The 20,424-nt window shown below is 37.6% G+C and overlaps 1 protein-coding gene across 2 annotated transcripts in view; it reads right to left on the bottom strand.

Moving 5' to 3' along the window:
- The window catches only part of LOC118409403 (regulator of telomere elongation helicase 1-like), a 35,353-nt gene extending 14,992 nt beyond the window's left edge, over window positions 1–20,361 (bottom strand). For both annotated transcript variants that reach the window (XM_035810410.1, XM_035810411.1), the window contains exons 1-15: window positions 19,777–20,361; window positions 16,623–16,839; window positions 14,979–15,075; window positions 14,732–14,816; window positions 11,449–11,509; window positions 10,835–10,910; window positions 9,490–9,574; window positions 7,897–7,962; window positions 7,235–7,376; window positions 6,719–6,757; window positions 6,303–6,381; window positions 5,680–5,845; window positions 5,433–5,507; window positions 4,955–5,181; window positions 30–143 (exon numbers count right to left, since the gene is read on the bottom strand). In XM_035810410.1, coding sequence (XP_035666303.1) covers window positions 30–143; window positions 4,955–5,181; window positions 5,433–5,507; window positions 5,680–5,845; window positions 6,303–6,381; window positions 6,719–6,757; window positions 7,235–7,376; window positions 7,897–7,962; window positions 9,490–9,574; window positions 10,835–10,910; window positions 11,449–11,509; window positions 14,732–14,816; window positions 14,979–15,075; window positions 16,623–16,839; window positions 19,777–19,878 — 1,631 coding nt within the window. In that variant the 5' untranslated portion in view covers window positions 19,879–20,361. The remainder of the gene's footprint in view (window positions 1–29; window positions 144–4,954; window positions 5,182–5,432; window positions 5,508–5,679; window positions 5,846–6,302; window positions 6,382–6,718; window positions 6,758–7,234; window positions 7,377–7,896; window positions 7,963–9,489; window positions 9,575–10,834; window positions 10,911–11,448; window positions 11,510–14,731; window positions 14,817–14,978; window positions 15,076–16,622; window positions 16,840–19,776) is intronic.
- Between the last annotated feature and the right edge of the window lie 63 nt (window positions 20,362–20,424).

Raw genomic sequence — 20,424 nt, 5'->3', positions numbered from 1 at the left:
GATGTATGGTACCTGTCGGGACTACGCACCTGTTTTCATAGGAAGAGTTGAGCCTGACACCATCTGGACCTTTGGTAACCATGCCGAGCCACACCTGGTGACGCTCGATAACATGAGGATTTTCCAGATGTACCGGGAAGTCACTGAGGTTACACAGAGATAAAAAAGGTATAATTAGATATCATTATGGTCTCCACACATACAGTAGAGACTAACCTGTGCTGAATGATAAGCAACACTCACACTTAAAATGCATGCAAAAAGAAGTGGCTGCAGTGTTCCGTGTACACCAGATCAAGTAGCTGTTTTGATAAACTGCAGTTGTGGGCCCCTTTACGAGCCTAGTGTGGTTTGGGGATGTGTCACAGGGTATATGTGTACTGTAATTCACTTTGTCTTCACGGTACCAAACTTTCACGGTCTGAGAAAATTTAACTTGTTCTCGGAACTAAATGTTCACTATCGCAGCAAGTGCACATACAAAAGGTCTGTGAATTATTTGTTATCAGTAATGATAAGTTCATGTTACAGTCGTCTCTGTGAAAACCGTGAACATAACAGTACATTGAAAAAATCAGGAATTACAGTATATTGTTAGGCAGGGCTCGAAATACTGGGTGCATGTGCACCCAGGTGCACCCAAAATTGGAGCTGTGCACCCAATTATTTTCTCTGGGTGCACAGGGTGCACCCAGATATTTTCTTAGGTTTATGTATGTAAAGATACCAAAGTATACTTAGTATACATGTACATCATATTCTTGACATATAAGTGTTAGAAAGATAATAAAAATGTCTGTTGTTTAAGAATTTGATAGCTTGTAACTAAGTTTTATTATTAGGTTATTACTTAAATTTAAGTGGTGCACCCAAAATGTTTTTGGTGCACCCAATTTTTTAAGCTGGGTGCACCAGTGCAACTAATCCCAAAAATGAATTTCGAGCCCTGTTAGGTCAAAAGGAAATGAATAACTAAGTTTACTAATAAATGAGGCTTTTACATTGAGTAATTTAGGAATGCACAGGGAGTCTAGTAAATTTTTATTCATTACTATACTTTGTGTTTCAATTTAGTGAAACAGCTGGACTTTTGGGATTCTCATGAGGAAGTTTTCTTGAGTTAATAGAATATAGCCTGACTTGTATGCAGAAGTTTTACAAAAAAGATTCATGTTGGTTTCAAAAGCTTGAGGGCAAACTTTTGGTTTGGAACTGCAATTGTCAACCTATTGACCTTACATGCATGTCAGTGTTATGCATTGTCCTGGCAGTATAAAATGAACAGTATCTAACAGAGTAATCTAAGTTCAGGAAGGAAAGACAAGTCATATCACTATTCTTTAGCAAACAAACAAACAAGGAAACTGCTGGAAAATAATTATATAACATTCAGCACCAAGGACAGGTTCAGCACCATGGACAGAGCAGTTAGGCACCTTTCAGATATAGCTGAGCACTGCTTTTTAATCATCTCCAAATCATGGCTAGGAGGTCGTCATGGTCTGGGGATGGTTGCCAAAGAGTTATTAAAATAATGTAAACCAGCAACAATATATTTTGGAAATTTACATCAGGAAAATCATATTCTGCTTGGATGGGATCAGACTGGGAGGAGGGAACAGGAGCTAGAATTAGGATCGATTGCAGGTTGTTCCAATCCCAGTGCAGACTTTGCTTGGGGAATGATACAGAGAAAAAGTCATGGGAAGGTCCTAAGTGTGTGACAGGGACATTACTATTGAAATGTTTTTCAGCCTCATCTACTGCAGTTGGTGGCATGAGTGTACAGTAAAGGGTTGACATATAAAATGACTGAATGGTATTCAGCAAAGTTAGCGACAAAGCCATTAATATGAGCCTTGGAGACCATAGCACTGTGCCAAATTTACACAGATGTAAATTCTTCCAACCTGACCTTTCTTTGCAAGCTATGCACTTCCATAAAACATTGATATATCATTCTAGGGGCATGGAGATTGTGCAATGTGGAGATGAATGGTATAATAACAAAATCATTTTTAGTATCATAAAGTTCAGTACCAAAGGAAAGACATTTTGGCTTCTTCCCTTTGCATGATGTGCATGATGTCACATTTGTGGCATCACTGCTCCCATTTGGACTGTTGGAATACTTAGCCTGGGTGCCATCCTATTTACTGGCAGTTTTACTACTGTAACAGCTCCCAAACTCATTTTGTGAGGGAGTTAGTGTGGAAGGCCCTGTAAACTATGTAAGGTGGCACCCACGCTAGGAATATTAGCTGTGCCTCTCTGTTCACTGTTTCATTCTTGTCATGTTCATGGTCAATATTCATGAAAGATGAATATATTGCCCAGCCTGTGCCAAAATATAGAGAAATTGGTGGTTTACTTCAGTTTATGCAGGCTACCAACCTGTTACAGCTCAAATTCTGTGGTTGGTGTTCTTCCATTCGGCTGGAAAATTAAGATTTAGCACTGATTGCCTGCTCACTGTCTGAGGGCATGACACAGTAATTACTGAATCCATGGTCCGTGAATGGCGCACTAATGATATTTGAGTAGGGAGAGGCTTCCACTGTGTGAGTGGCATGCTAATGATGCCAAAAATGACTAACATAGTGGCATACAAAGAGAAGCACAATATTTCACTGACAAATACAAAGGCAGGCACATATAATTTTCTACAACAGGTACAATAATGTTACATCATGTTGGAATCTTGTAGCATGCAATCCATTCTTCATATCCGCAGGTATGATAGTTATATGTATGTGTATCAATAACTGTGATATGATTTTGCTCTTTTTAGCATTCAGCTTCTGCCAGTTTAATTTTATGTGTTTGACACCAGTTTACTGAGAGATATAATATTATATTACATTTATTAGGAGTTCTGCAAACTGCTGTAAGTGGCATATTCTTTAATATGCTATCTGTTAGTACATCAAGGCTTAAAATGCTGGGGGCATGTGCATTTTTGTGCACCAAAACTTGAATCTGTGCATCCAATATTTGGACAGTAGCGATATCTAATTGTGCACCATGCTGCATATTCTTGACATTTAAGAAAAGGAATGATATTTTTTTAGAATTTGAATGTAGCACTAGAGTTTCAGATTCAAGATCCAGAGGAGTGACTTGCATCTGCAGGGTTTTGCTGACATTCTACTTTATTCTATATTCTGCACCTAAATATTTTCTGTGCACCTAGACTTTTGTGCATCTAATCCCAAAATTGAAGTTTGATCCCTAGTGCACATGAACTTGCACTTCATCCTTTATCATCCGTCTTGCGATTGGTAAACCAGTCCATGAGTATAACTGATGTGCTGAAGACTTCCTGCATGTTAGTTGGAACACATCCAAGACAAGTATGACGACAACCACACTTGGTACGGTTCCATAATGATAAGTCTGTAGGTCACAGCAGCTTTGATTTAGTATTGCAATATAAACATTGGTGCACATGACATTTATGATCACCCTGCAGGGACTCCACGGCTTGCATTAAGGTCTTATTGTAAATCATTTCCACATGCTGTTTCTTTCTCCATTGTGGTTGGGTGATAAGTACAGAGACTGTGGTAATGTTAGCTCAAAATGTGCAAATCATATCAACCAGTCTTGTATTTGAATCAGTCAAACCATCAACCAAGACATAAACATATAGCAAATATAAAGAAAATCCATTAAGAAATTGTAGCGTTATCATGTATTATGTTCACACTCACAGATAAATTCAACAAACGCATAATATTCCAACAAGGGTAATAAGTTTGGGAAGCAATTGTCTTCGCTATTGCATAATTTAAAGGTAACTAGAGCGTGGAATATACGAGGAGGTAAGACTGAAACTTCGGCAAACTCAATTAGGACACCTGCTGGCTGGTTGAAGCAATTTTATGGTCCAAGTAGATTAGGTACTCAGTCATTATCCAGTAACTAAGCAGGAATGACCTCTGGCCTCTGCAATCAAGATGGCTACTTTGTCACACTGACAGGCAATACTACATGTGGATGGAATTACATGTAGTTGGGATGGAAACAATATGATTGTTGAGAAGAGTATAAGGGATGTACCTGTCAATCTACATACTGTACATAATTGTACCAGATAGAAATAAAGGTTTTGGAACATTTGCAATGGAGCTTATTTCATGTAGGTTATCTGTAAATGTTTTGGGGGGTGGGACGCTTTGATTGTGGATTGTGGTATTTGACAATCGGACAGTCAAAAGTAGCCATTTTAGCGGGACTCAATTTTGCACATTGATTGAAGAAGAGAAAAGGGGATTTTCGCTTGACATTCATGGTTGAAGCAATATTGTACTACACAGTAGAAATACATGACATGTATATGCAGCGTCATGACCTTATGGTACGTGGTCACTACAAAAACTGTAAAACCACTGAAAGTATTTCAAGATTTACAGTACACAGAGTTTACTGCTGTGTAGAGGAACAAAACCCCTAGATTTTGAAGAGTGTTATGTGTCAAGATTCAAAGTACTGTTGTGGACAATGGTCCAGCCAAATTGAAAATTGAAGGTGAAGTTTTGAGTGGCTAAAGTGATGTAGCTCAGCAATCTTTCCATTTCATCTCACGTTGAGCGCCACCAACCTAAGCCACCAGATCAATATGTAAATGTATATTCTACAGTTATGCCTCAATTACTGCAGACTCGAATTTGTATTTGTGTTGTAACCCAAAATACAGTAGCATAGATACACAAGCACAGTTCACACACATTCCTTGGACACTTTAAATCACTTGTAAGTTTGTAAGGATTTCAGTTTGCAATGCTTAAGGATTGGACAAGCAGAAGTCTTTGCAGTGGTTCTAAGTTTGCAATGAAGAGGTTATGGCAAAACCACAAACATAAAACCACCACAAAAATTTCACAATTGACAGTACCATAAATGTCACAATGTACATCAATGGCTTACAAGTCAGAGCACATTAGGTACTCACATGTGCATCTCTGCTGTGAAGGATTCTAGAGGAGACAGGGTTCCACTGGTGAGGATGATTGAGCGAACACCATGGTTGGCCAGGTCCTGCATGGCATGGCCTGGGCTGAAGCACCAGTAGCTCAGTGTGCGGCCCTGCTTCTTGGGCTTGGAGGAGGATGTTGTTGCCCAGGGGTCAGCATTAGCCTTGGACTTTTTCTGGAAACCTTCCTCTGTCTTTACGTAAACCTGTTGCAGATTGCAGATTTGCAAACATTATTTTTTTGCAAACTTTGCGCTTCTCTGCAAATTGTCGCTACTTGACAACAAAAAGGCAGTAGCTCGAGTATGTTACAAATGTACATTCATGTTAAGCATTATATCAATTATTATCACTGTGTGACTCTTCAGTCTTCTATGGAATGATTAGGTTGAATAATGTTAGAATTCAGAATATAATGATTCCACTTCATGACAAATCTGCTGTTTTGTTTGCTTACCTTGTAATACTTGGCCATCAGGTTGGCTAGATTGCTCCCCTTTTGAGAGGCTGAGGAATCATGACTGAAAGCAATCTGTCAAAACAAAATACATTAACACAATGTTGTAATATTTCTGATTAGACCATCATATTTCATATCTTTCATTAGTGCTTCAAGTGATTCTTGACTTAAATTGAAAGTCAACAATAGCTGAACAAAATGTGTACAACTAGCAGTTAAACATTGCATCTCTTGTTAAACATACCTTGAGCACATCGCCCAACTTGGAAACTCCAGCAGCTTTGTTTCCAAACACTACACTGGTGCCGGTGTTGGTGGTGGCATAGGCAACTACTTTGTCAAGAACTTCTAGCAAGATGGGTGCTGTGTCAAAGGTGATCTGGAGTTCAGCAAACAGCTCATAGATGAAACTAAATAAAAATAAAGAACAATATGTACAAATTATGACAACAACTCTGTATGATCAGTGCTCAAAATACCTTGACCTTCATATGCAGACTGGCCTAAAATCCCAATCTATCAGAGGCCTACAAAAGGTAGCCATTTTGTGAATGTTGAGCAACAAATTAATGAGCTTAAGACTTTAGGTACATTTCAGTTTTACATAGCACACAAAAATTGCTAAGTCGAAAGCTTGCTCTTAATGGTCATATTTGAGGTAAGTAAAGTAAATATAGACTGTTATACCCAACATAATTCAAATATGCCAAGTATAGTTACTGTTACAACTGGTTTTTACCCATAACATTGCAGGGCTTAAAACCAAATGTATTCTTGGTCCAATTTTGACTACCTTTAAAAAAGTCAAGAAGTCACTTCATACATGTATATAAACAAAATAAATGACAGAAGCATGAGGTGCTCTACCTTCCTGGTCTGGTTAGCCCTGTTCCATTGGCTGGTAATGGAAGAGAGTCAATTTTCTTTTCCAATTCTAGCAGCATACCTACCAGGAAAGAAACATTCAATAAAAAATAGAAGTCATACAAACATACTAAGCCATCTTAGTTGAAATTGTTGGAAAATAATATTGACAGTCATGTCTCATCTGTCTGTCCATCAATCCATCCATCAATCTACAATGTATTCATCCATTCATCTATTCATCCATACATCCATCCAGTTAAATTTTGCATTTTTCAAAGGATGAATACAGCAACATTAAGCTTAATAGTAATATCAAAATTTCAATTCCTTTCATACATAACATTAGCTACAACTGTTACAGTTATTTCACTCAGTAATGTCTAATATGTATCTTATGACTATACAATTTGACTCACTCTTCAACTTGATCAGCTCAGTAGCACTGAAGTCAGGTGCTGTGAAAAGAACAGATTAAACCATCTATCTTTGTACTGTACCAAAATGCACAAATAAGTCATAATCATTTTTACCTTAATTTTGGTGATGATATAAATTTTTAGCAATGTGTCTCACATTACAATGTCATTAGGATGACAGCTTGTTAAGTAAGGTAAATTTGCATGATTATCATATTTGATCATTAACAACTAGTCTACTGTACTTCTCCAATGCAAATTATATGGAGTTCTACATCACTCATATGGGGGTGGGAAAATGAGAGATACATGTTTAGATTATTGTGTCTAATAAAAATTTCATTTTTATCTAAAACATTAACTTTAACTCTGCAGTGACCTTACATTTTCATTTAGTCAAATACACTCAACAAAAAAAACTTGGAAACTGTTTCTGAACTCTTGAGTCAAGTGTGTATATTGTGTATGTTTGTCAGTTATGAAATAACTGATTTGTACACTTTTCTAAAAACTCACGTGTTGAGGATTCTGTGTGAAACTTTTCGTTCAGCACTTCGATCTCAGCCACAGACTTGTGGAGGTTGTCCAGCTCCTCCACACAGGATGCCAGGTCATATGATGTCAGGTCGAAAGAGGATGACTCCTCACACATTTTCTCCTGTGAAACATTATTAGTGACGGGAAATGTAGGGATTGCTTTAACACTTGGGAGATTCTCTGACTTTTAGAAGATTATAAATTGTATTTTTGCACAAAAATCATTTCATGGTGTAGAAAGGACCTTTGAGCAGTGTTTCAAGTTTGTCTGTTACATACATGTATGTACATTGTACATTTGCAGTGTCAACATTTTCCGTTGAAGATACACTGTGAAAACTACCGAAACAAAACGTACCACAGACCGCAAACCTTACCTAAGACTGCAAAACATGACAATATTCACAGTAACTATGAATTTGGTATCCACCCCAAAAAAATCGTGTGACATAACACATGTGGCAAAGGCATTTAGTGTTGCTATGTTTGATCCTAGAACTTGTAGAAGTTTGGGACTTACCACTTAGTTTGGGGACAAAAACTCCAATTGTTCCAATTATGTGACACACAATTTTTGTGTTGCATGAACATTTTACATGTATGTTTGATCCTAAGAAGTTTGAGAGATTGGAACAACTTACCAAGTTGTGGGCCTCATCAAACACTACAATGTGACTCTTAAGATCCACGCTGTGTGCCTTCCGTGACTGCAATGAGGACAAAACTTCAGTTACCCATGAGAGCCATATGTCTAAAGATGTCCATTTGTTCTGCATTATGTACCACATTGTATGTGCGTGTCATTATTTCTTGTACAGTGCACTTTGCCATCACAAACCACCAGACGGTGAGGAACATTATCCCCGTCTGGCCAACATACTCTCCTCCCTAATGGTGTATGCAATAGCTGAATCCGCCGGTAATGGTGTGCAGGACATACGTGACTAACTGGAAAGCATCGGCAATTTACATGTATGCAGAACAGCCATTGGATTTTACTTTATGGAACAAGAAGACAGACATATCAGTGAAGCGCTTGCAATTCCATCCTTGATTTACATATCATACACATGGTTATCCCAGTTTACTGGGTGCTGTTGGAATTGGGTACCGGTTGTCCTATACTCAGGGTTAAACTGCGGTGGATTACTATCCCATCCATTGATGGGTCTTCTGCTCTCAGTTACTGCACGCCAGAGAGCATAGGGATAGGCTCTGGACATATAGGGTGATGCCTCATGCAGCATGCCTAAGCAGAATGGCCACTAAAATGCATTGTAAACGTCACCTAAAAAGCCTTGGTCCACTTTGAGTAAATAACATACCAAATTGGATGTAAAACACTATTTGCAAGCTCGACCTATTGCTTGGGTGTATTAAGATTCTCCTCAGAAGGTAAAAGAAATTTCCTCAGATTAAACTGTTCATGCCTTTTTAATTTCAAAGTCTGCACATGTGGTAATTTTTCAGCCCAGCAGTACAGGGCTATAGAAAGCCAGACTGCACATTCATTACCTACATGTAATGCAAGCTGAGAATACGGTGCCTTACATACGATATAGCTAATGACTACGAAAATGTACCTCATATAGGGCAAGCACTGTACTAAATGTGCGCAGATTACCCATAAAATAGGTTGGTTTTCACAGAGAGATTCTAAAAGTACAGGATTGCAGCCAAGCACTTTCACTAAGGACCACACCTTGCATACAAAGTGAGTAATAAAGGCTGTGAGTATTGAGAAAAGGCATATATTTTTTAAATGAACATGTAAAAATTGTATGCCCCGGTCCAAAAGGGCAGATATGTGCCAAGAATGATAGATTCATCTGCAGTCTTACTGTCATCTGATAAATGGGGCCTGGGTATTGATCCGATGATGTCAATCTGCGCTCCCTTGCCTGCAAACTAATCTGTCTGGAGGAAGCAGGGCTTGTCTCAAAATGCTGCACTATGGGGTTGGTCCATATTACTATTTGTAAGCCCCCTTTCCACTACTGGCACTAGACAGCGTACCTTGAAAATTTGATATGCGTGTCCCTTGATGTTATAATTGGAGTATGATGCAAAATAAGTATGATTTAAAAGATAACAAAACATATAAAAATACATCTTTAAAATTCATTTTGCAATATATCAAATGTTTGGTCACTGCCTTTAAGTGTGAGCTGATTTGATGTTCAATTGTTTTTTTCACTAATCACTCATGATCAGGTGATTAAAAACAAGAGCACCTTTGGGTCCAGTAGGTAGTTGTAAGGCATGAATATGATGTCAGCAGATGACTTCAGCTCCCGCGCCATGAAATAGGGGCAGACCCTGCATGTAACATAAACATAATGTATTTTAGTCCAGATGAAACCAGGTAAAAGTACTATTAACTAATAGTAATACTAATAATTTTCAAATTGCTAAGCATTATGTAAAGGGGAAGTTGGTGATTCTTCAGCCTACATTAGGAATCTTAAATGTATTTTTTGTAAGAGAACTTGCAGCAGCTGAAAGAAAAGGCAGAAAAGTACTTTATTCCTTACCTCTGCTACAGGAAAATTTGATCATCAATTTGTCATTATTCAAAACCCCCCTAAACAATTACATTGGTTTTGCTTTGGTCAATACCTGAATGCTTGCATGTCAAACTAGATAACCCTATTGAGATGAGGAGTTATCGTTCCTTTGAACCATTATGTCACCAATAATAGGCTTGAGTCTAATATTCCCACAGGCACCCAAAAGCCAAACCATACAGGCCAGAACTAATCAATCTTTCTGCTTCTCCTTTTACAAAGTATTAAACTACTGCCATCTAATATTTTAGGATTTAATGATATGGCATTATAGAAGACAAGTGTTACTTCCATTAGGAAGCACAAGAACAGCTAGAGCAATAGCTTGATGAATTCATATGGAATCAAAGGATATTGCATATAGAAACATTTCTTGATCCCTAACGATATTTATATAATTTTTGGATACACATTACAAAAATGCAATTCTTCAATGATGAATGCTACACATTGCACATACATGGCACATACATTCATATCCTTTGCAATAACTCACAGAAAATGAAGAAGACTAATCATACCCCATCTCTCATCAGTCAATATTCTAATAATGCCCAAAAAAAGTGCTGAATCAAGGATGACAAAGTCAGAGAAAATTGTGATTCATTACTCTGGGGATGTATCAAATCTGACTCAGCTGGATTTCAGATAAAAGAGAGCAGACATTTCTTTATACAAACACTACAGAGACAGCCACAATAATCATGTTAGATTAAGAATGCAAAGACAGCATAGGCTCACGAATTCATAACAGATTGCCTCTGGTGTGAGGGCAATTTATTAGAGTCTAATTGCTATGGGCCCGCAAGCTTTTAGTCCAGAGAACTAAGCCGATAAAGTGAAAAATCCATTTATTAGCCTTTTTAATCTTATCTACATAATACATGCATCATCATATTTTCACCTCATGGATTTGACAGAAAATAGCCCCAATACATAGAAAGGATTTTAAAAGTTTTAAAAGTCACGAGTTATTATTTCAATATATTGCGTTCAAGAAAAGTTCACTCACTTGTGTTTTTTGCCTACTTTGACCAGGTCTTCAATGTCCAGAGGAGCCTCTGTGAACTCTTTCTCACTTTTCTTTTCTGGAGAAGGAAGGTCAAGACATCAAGATAAAAGTAAAAAAAAATCCCAATTTCTTCCAAAATCAAACCAAGTAATCATGTGTCATTTGTCAATGTTCTGATGATGAGACTGACAGAAATACTGATAGGCTCTTTGAAATAGATATGTACAATGTATACCACAGCCTTGTCGAGTTTTCACCATCTAAACAACCTAAAAAAAAAAAATACATTTCTACTTACATAGCAAAACCCACATATCATTGAAGTCGTGTGACTATTCATTACACTGTCTCAACAAAAGAAGTCACCCTCTCAATGCTGTACATGTATTTATATAGAAACATCATTCAATGTAGAACAGTTAATGTTGACTAGATATTTACCTTTCTATATTATTGTATACATTGTGTTTTTTTTGCAATTAAACTTTGGGCATGTGATTGCAAATAGAAATCATTATCATCAAATAAACTGCTCATGCTGTTTGCTCTCTGAAGAGTAAAATGTCTAAGAATCTTAAATAAAATGCAATGCCAAAAAAATTAAGCAAACTTGCCATCCAAGTTGTTGTAAAAGGTACAGAGTCGAGAAGACGTCTTTGCCTTGCACATGTGAACCTGTGGAATGGAGAGAGAAAAGTTGTATGTACTGTATAGTAGGGGTGTAAGTGTATGCTTTAATCTCCAAGCAGATTATGGGAAAGCAAATTTATCATGTTTTCCTTGCTGCCCTTTTCTGTCTCAACACAGAAGGACAGCTAGGAAAATGAAGTTGGAAATTATGTTTGTTGCAAACAATATACCTCACTACCGAGAACAGTGTGTTCAATACCAAAGACAGTGTGCACAGTACCCAGGACAGTGTGTGTTCAGACAGTACCAAGGACAGTGTGTTCAGGACCATAGACTGTGTGTTCAGTACCAAGGACAGTGTTTTCAGGACCATAGACTGTATGTTCAGTACCAAGGACAGTGTTTTCAGGACCATAGACTGTGTGTTCAGTACCATGAACAGTTTGTTAAGTACCAAAGCCTGTGTATTCAAGCCATAGACTGTGTGTTCAGTACCAAGGACAGTGTGTTCAAAACCATAGACTGTGTGTTCAGTACCAAGGACAGAGTGTTCAGAACCATAGACTGTGTGTTCAGTACCAAGGACAGTGTGTTCAGAACCATAGACTGTGTGTTCAGTACCAAGGACAGTGTGTTCAGAACCATAGACTGTGTGTTCAGTACCAAGGATAGTGTGTTCAAAACCATAGACTGTGTGTTCAGTACCAAGGACAGTGTGTTCAGAACCATAGACTGTGTGTTCAGTACCATGGACAGTGTTTTCAAAACCATAGACTGTGTGTTCAGTACCAAGGACAGTGTGTTTAGTACCAAGGACAGTGTGTTCAGAACCATAGACTGTGTGTTCAGTACCAAGGACAGTGTGTTCAGAACCATAGACTGTGTGTTCAGTACCAAGGACAGTGTGTTCAAAACCATAGACTGAGTGTTCAGTACCAAGGACAGTGTGTTCAGAACCATAGACTGTGTGTTCAGTACCAAGGACAGTGTGTTTAGTACCAAGGACAGTGTGTTCAGTTTCAAGGACAGTGTGTTCAGTACCAAGGACAGTGTGTTAAGGACCATAGCCTGTGTGTTCAGGGCCATAGACTGTGTGTTCATAACCTTTAGACTGTAGGTTCAGGACCATAGACTGTGTGTTCATAACCTTTAGACTGTTGGTTCAGGACCATAGACTGTGTGTTCAGGGCTTCAGTACCAAGGGCAGTGTGTTCAGGACCATAGACTGTGTGTTCAGGACCATAGACTGTAGGTTCATGACCATAGACTGTGAGTTCAGAACCAAGGACAGTGTGTTCAGGAACATAGACTGTGTGTTGAGTACCAAAGACTGTGTGTTCAGGACCAAGAACTGAATATACATTCAGCACGGCCATAGACAACGCATTCTGTATAATGGGTAGCAAGTACAGTAGTACCAAGGATAGTGTGTTCAGTATCATAGACAGTGTGCTGTTTAATTTGCAAGACAGAAAAATGGCCCACAGTATGTAAATTTTTGAAGTTATAATGTACTGAATGTCATGGCATAATGTACCACACACTATTAAAATCATAATAATAGCACAAAACATTTCTATTACACATACAGTAATAGAAATGTTTAAATGTATACATGTGCAGGTACATAGAGCATAATATTCTACATCCACCATGAATTTTCATCCAATTATGGTTCCATTGCTTACAGCACACGTATCCATCCATGAAATCCATAATGTTGATCCTCTCACAGTCAGGAACATGCTTTAGAATTCAAAGCATGACAGGGATTTATTGGAGGCAGTCATAATCACCAAGGAAACAGTCTTCAAACCATGAAGATTTAAATGCAAAATTTGTGGGTGGGCAACAGTCAACAAATCTTCAGTGAACAACATTATTCTATGTCAACATCTCTTGTGTTGCCTTTTTTCCTTGATGTTCTGTATGTGAGATGTCTTAATGAATCTTTATAGTAACAAACACAATGGATCTTAGTTTCTAGAAAAGAGGACATTCAGTCACTCAATGCATAAAGGCTGTAGTTATCAAATTATGCTACAATGATTGAAAAATAAATCTACTTTACATGTTAAATGACATTTCGATTTACTCCTTTTTGAACAACTGGTATATGCAGTACCCGTATTTCGTCATTTCCTGCTGCCAGTGACATTTTAACTGCCAACTGAATTGTGCAGGAACTATAAATTTCCCTTCAGAATGGTGCCTGTGTAACAGTGATAAGGAGACCAATGTGGAACAGAATAAGGTGGAGACGATATAAATGGCTCTTCTGACCTGTTACATGACCAGTTGACCAAACCGTGTGTCGCATTCATGTTTAATAGACTGAGGTGGCCATAAATTTTCAAAATTCTCCAAAATCCAACTAAGGACGAACAACTTTTAAGATTAAAAGATTCTGAATGAAGGTTAGAAATTTAGCTGAATACTTAAGAGAATGTTCAATCCCTATACTACTGGATTATACTGAGAGTGCATGATCTATTTCAGCATCAAACCGTTTAGTCTATAGTGACACTGACAAAAGAGTGATAGATGTCACTGAAACATCTGGACATAATCGCAGTATTGTATCCAGTTGTGGAGCTAGCCTTTAAAATATTGTGATGATCAATTGATTTTTGCATTCTTTCCAAAATGATGTTGTAATCCTTACCATTATTTGGAAACATCACTTTTCAGCAAAAAATTTAAAATGTCATCAAAAGTTACTACATGATCAATAAATCAACCTAACGTTTGACACATTGCACTCTTCATTCCAGTAGGTCTACATTTGTATTGGAGGCCTGATCAGCACTCAACATGTGAATGATAAGTTGTACATGTACAGTGTGTGCAATAATAATCATGTCTCATTTGCATGCAACTATGACTGTAAAGAATGTGATCATTCTATATGATTTCACAATGCTCATTAACAGTTTTACTAGTTAGATACCACTTGATATCTTTAAAATGCAGTATTCAATGTCTGAAATAAGCCATTTTTACAAAAAATAATTGTTGTAAAATTAGAGACTGCAACTTCACTGTGAACAGTGCAGTAAAGCAATATTACAGCTAGACTACTAAATCCACGAATTTAGGTGCAGAGAACAAAAGAGTGCACAACATGAGATACTTACCAAAAACTCTTATCATAAACCTGCTTTTCTTCATGGATTGACCCTGAAATTATTTGAACTTCAAAATGTTGAACATTTACTGTATAACATGTATGTAAGTTTTGCTCCTTCTCCTAGTATACGTACTAACCTTTGTGGAGTTGTTAGTCTGTTCCTGTACCTCAGGATGTATACACAGTTGCTCTCTGGACCCAAGAATGCAAACTTTCAGGTTGCTGAGGAAAATACAAGACTTACATGTAACACAGTCTTGGCAGTGTCATGTATACTTGCAAGGAAGAATAGATTCTGAAAAGCATGAAAAAAATAACTGCCCTCTTTTTTCGTATTACATGTACCAAATTTAGGTACATTATAACAATGGATATAATGCCCACCTGTAGGAAGTATTCTTCAGTTCAGCCACTGCCTGTGACAGTTGAGAGTGGGTGCGGGAGGCATAGATTATCTTTGGTATCTCCATAAAGGGACCAGCTACATGTATAAACAAGACAAGAGGAAAATGTGCAATGATTACTTCAAATGAGTAATGGCTATTTCAAATGAAAGTCTTAGAGTAGAAATCAGAAAGCAGGCAGTGTGAAGAAAAACAACTAGAATTATTGCCTTCAACACTAAATTTGAACAGCTTTTCCAAATTGTAGCTGGGTAACTTTCAATAGCCATTTACACATGACTGAGTCACCCAGCACATTTAAGCTGACATTGCTCAAGCAGAAATCACCCACACACTCACTATCCGGATTGTTAATACCAATAATAGGTTGAAAAAAAAATGATCCTGTCACTGCGTGTACAGTGTGTGTATCTGATATATATCTACTATCCATCATATTATATCATACGATTCATATCCTGTGTAAATCTTGACTCTCAGCTAAAATGTTTGAAGACTTCTGATAAGGACACATTTGAAAATTCCACTCCACTTCAACATCTATCCTCCTACCTAGAAAGATAGCACCCTTCAAGACAATTGCCCTAATCTTTGAGGAGCAATCTTCCTCGGTCCATGCGCAGCTGATTAAAGTTGATCTCGGGTATCCAGATATGTTGTGTAGAGCCATTATTGACTTGTGATTCATATCCCTAACGTTACTGCCAAATTACAGCATGCACGCTGGGTCAGCGGCCAACATTGTAAATAGACCAGGGTCTAGACACTCCCATATATCACCTCCATGTACAGTGCACTGCACTCCTTACCAGCAATATTGATAGGGGATTATGCACATATCGCCGCGAATCCTGCGGTCAGAAGCCAGGTAATGGCTACATCATTTTCTCACCATGGCAGGGATTCATTCAATGTTTGACACAGCTAGGCCTTGCAGTTTTTCAGGATGCATACTTACCATGTTCTTGAAAAAGAAAATTCCACTATAAGCTAGGTAGATGTGAACAGTGTTCAGAATAGTACTGTAAATGCAGAAACTTTCGCGGTGGATTAATGTTCACGGTTTTCGCGGTGGTTGCTTCACCGCAAATTTAAATAAACCGCGAACATTATTCCATAGCAGTAAGAAACTACAGTGCATGTCGCTACCGCAAACTTAAAACCACCGTGAAAAGTTCTTTTTCCTGCTACCGCAAAATTAAATCCCCCCGAACTTAAATGCACTTACAGTATTGTAAATTTGCAATTACATGTACTGGCAAAGCTTGTAGTCTAATCTAAAGAGCATGATGTATGAACCCATTGTACTATAATTCATACTACAAAGAGATGTACAGTATTGTACAGGCATGTGTACACAAAACTAGGTCATGTGACATACAAGTCTTATGTAAATTTATAATGTTCAGAAGTTGTGATACCAAATAAATCTGAATCAGGTCCTTTCTCTAGTTGAATCATATTCATTTGTTGGGTGCTAGCTTACTACATGTGGCTTTGACTATATACAGTAATAGAACATCCATTTCTTTAAGGATTCCTGACTTAAGGTGAAGAGAATTTGAACCAAGCATTTACACTAGGGTATGTGCATTATGTCAAAGATGAAAATGAATTTTCCTACCAGCTTGCTCAGTGTTTCCCCAGCCAGCTGCCCCTCCTAACTGGTTGGCCAGCAGTTCCCCATATGTAGACTGTCCATCCTCATCTTTTGTAAATTGTTGCTTCAGTCCTTCAAACTGCATTTTGGCCACATATGCTGAACGCCAGGCAAGGGTAGCACAGAGGAGGCACAGGGTCTTGCCCGTTCCTGTGGGACTCTCCAAAACTCCATTGGTGCCCTGGGAAAATAATACATGGAAGACTGGGTATAAACCATTTTCTTCAGAGTTCTAGTCTTTAAATTCAGAGTCTTTGGTAATTTCACTTCACTATTCTCTACATAATCTGTAACTTTAACTAAGTTTAAGATATATGTCAAAGTGGAGATTGGAATCAAAGAGAATTCGGAAATCTCCTGGGAGAGATTGGAATCCCAATTTCCCCTAGGAGAGACTAAAATTGATTTCTTTTTAAATTTAAAATACTTCATGCATTGTATGTTATTCACTGTACAACAGTACTTTAGTCTACTAGTATGACTATAAGCTAAATCTCAAATCAAACAAATTTAATGTTTCAAACAATACAATAAATTTTCAAAGGATTTATCCTTTTTCTAACACTTAAATGTAATCACCAGCTGTACCTTACTAGTAGTAGATACTTAACTTCAAATTTCTATCAAGTAAAACAAAATAATCTACTAATACAACAGAAGTCTTTATCATTTTTTTCTGATACTTTAACATGTAGATGTAGTGTATAACAGTACTTTACTAAAAAGTCTATGGCTTCAAACAAGTAATACAGCACAGGCTTCAGCATTTTTGTAGAATTTCAATCTCTCCTAGGAGATTTCTGAATTCTCCTGGATCCCAATCTCTTCTGCGACATTAAATATGTATAAAAATATGTGTTCTTTTCCAAGCATAGAAAAGGCTCTCATTACAAAAGATGAAAAGACCAGTTTGATAATTAAAGGACTTGTAAATAAGCACTCATACATGTCACATATATATGTAGTTGCTTGCAAAGAGTTTTGAAGCAAAGTAATTTACCTATGGTCCTTAATCAAAAACTTGACAAGACTACATATTTTCTTAGAAGTATGATACTAATTTCAAATTCCCCAAGCGTCAAACTTCAATCACATGATCCAAAGGAAACCTTACGACAGGTTAATAACCTGTCTGGCCCACAAGTACAATCAATAAGGCTTTACCCAGTGATATTCCCTCCACGTCCCCAGCTTTGTCAGATTTCCCTGAAGGCAGCACTGGCAGTTTGTGTATTGAAATATTCTAGCCTTGAACCAGGAGCTGAATGTCTATTTTTTGCCATGGGTTTAGGGCTCAAGTTTTCCTCTCTGGAAGGATGTTTTGTTTTCCATGTGTCTGTCTGTTTGTGTCCTTGTGTGTCCGTAATTATTTCATATTCTCTTATCAATTGATTATTCAAGTTCAACCCAAAAAGAAAATGAAATTTTAGAATTGAATTAATTTTAGAATTGAGAAACAAAGTGGAGGTTCAAATTTCAAAAAAAGTGGAAGTACATGTATATATAACGTTACATGGAATATCTATAATAAATGCTTTACAATCACACACAGTACATTTGTATGGCAACAACTAATGAACAACAGTACTGCCAGGCTTCATAGACAGTAACAAAAAGTTATAACCAACAGCACAGTCATGTATACTGTGGGACTGAGAGATTTGGTCTGGCATTTGGAAAGATTATATCATATTATTCTACCACTGGATTTAGAAAGAGAGCCTGCAGTCAAAACTGAGTGATACAAAGTATATGCTATCACCACACAAGAAAATCCTACAAATACAATTTTGTAATGCAATGGCTGAAAGTCTGTGAGAGTTTTGTAATAGAATGAGAGTGAACTGAGTTTCCTTGCACTTCAGCACAGGGAACTCTGGGTGTAACCGGCAGAGTCCTCCCCAGAGTATGGAATAAGGGAGGCCCTCCACTATACTCCTAGCCCAGCTCTACTACACTACTTTTGAAATTTAGTGTGTTTCTTCCCTATTTTCTTGGTTAGTTTTGCTTAATGAAAATTCACAGATTTTTGTGCCAAGGGGCATCACTCTTCCAGTTGGCAATGTTTTTGTCTGCGAAAAAACTTCTGAATGGGCGATGACCAAAACAATAGTCGTTTTGCCACTTCACAACAAAGGAATCACTATGATATATTATACTTGTAGTATTTGACACCCTCTGTCATTGCAAAATGAACTTATTTCCATGAAAGTGCAGCGCGTTGGTTCGGGTAATTTATGCCATCCCCTCCACTATACTAAAAAATTCTGGGGAGAACCCTGAACCGTTCTCTACTTCTAGAAGCTATATGTAAATTGTAATATCAATATTAACGTTATTTAATTTTTACTCATGTACCACCCCGAATCCATATTTTCTATTCACTCCCCTCCCCTCAAATAATAATAATATATACTACTAAGTAGTAGTTATACAATAGGAACTGAAGCAATAAGCCTGCTTAAGGAGCCTTCAAGTTCAAAACTTGGCAATACGTTATGAAGGTTAAACATCTCTACAACTGGATGAAATTAGAGATTTACTTCTGGACGTTTCGAGTGACATCTATCACTGTTCTAGTGGAGATTTAATTCCGGATATTTCCAGTGACATTCATCTAGTTCTAGTGATGATAGCTGAAGAGTGATGGATGTCACCTGAAAAGTCCGGAAGTAAATCTGTTTTTATCCAGTTGTACTTGTAGAGATTGAATATTATTTGAAAACTTGGCAATGTGTGTAAACATATTGTGTGTGAAAATAACAAAGTGACAGTAAAAAGACAATAACAAAGTGACAGCAAAACCTAACCTAGACAACTAAGCAATAAAGACTTTTGAATTAAATATTCATTTGGAAGTCATTTTGTGATAAAGAAAGCAACTTCTTTCAAAATGCGAATTCTCGAGTTTTAGTTAAGTTGAGTTCATAACAAAAATAACCAACGGAGTCCCTAAAACCAAGGACGTAACGTCCTTGCTAAAACGTTATATGAAAGAAAATCATGTGTTCCCTGATACTGTTCTTTGTCACTTGTTGTTGTTGTGTCGGCGACACTACGTAACGTTATACATTTCTACCACTGACGTAGAGATCATGCTCAAAATCAAATTGTTTACCTCCTGCAGACACTGGATGACTTTCTCCATGTACGACCGCTGGCAAGCGTAGGGCTCGAAGGGGAACTCCACGTCCACACCACGGACCTTCAAGAACACCATGGTTTTGCTTCTCCAGTCTTTTTCTCTCTTCCTCTCTTCTTCCTCTGGCAATAGCGTTGCAAAACTACAGAATTACCGAGAACTGTGTTGTGCCTTAGTGATCTAGCAAACTCAGCAAACCGAGCAGAGTCTGTAGGGCAGGCCGGTGTGTCATACAACTCAACAAGATTCTATGTCGCACCCCAACATTTTCATTTTGCCGCCATGTTGGATCAGCTGAGGAGAAGGCAAGTCCATCTTGCTTGTTGAAAGGGTAGAAGTAATATTTTCATAACCGCCAAAAGGCAACTAAGCACAAACATAGATATTCAAGATAACATAATATCTTAGTTTATTTGCCGCTAAAGTGCCCTTCATCATTCAATTCTGATATTTAACTCTACTCTACTCTCAACAATAAATTAATTGAAACATCAACCCCTATCTATAAAGTGGAAGTTTCTTCTTTGATGCAAAACTTCCTTCTTTCTCAGCTAAAGATCCTTAACTGGTGATTATTGTTTTTAAGTTTAAACCTACATCTTGAAGCAGGGATCTTGAAGCTTT

This window comes from Branchiostoma floridae, chromosome 2 (genome assembly GCF_000003815.2).
Source record: "Branchiostoma floridae strain S238N-H82 chromosome 2, Bfl_VNyyK, whole genome shotgun sequence".
Taxonomy (NCBI): Eukaryota; Metazoa; Chordata; class Leptocardii; order Amphioxiformes; family Branchiostomatidae; genus Branchiostoma; species Branchiostoma floridae.
Note: the sequence above shows the minus strand (reverse complement) of the source record. Positions and strands in the feature narration are given on the sequence as shown.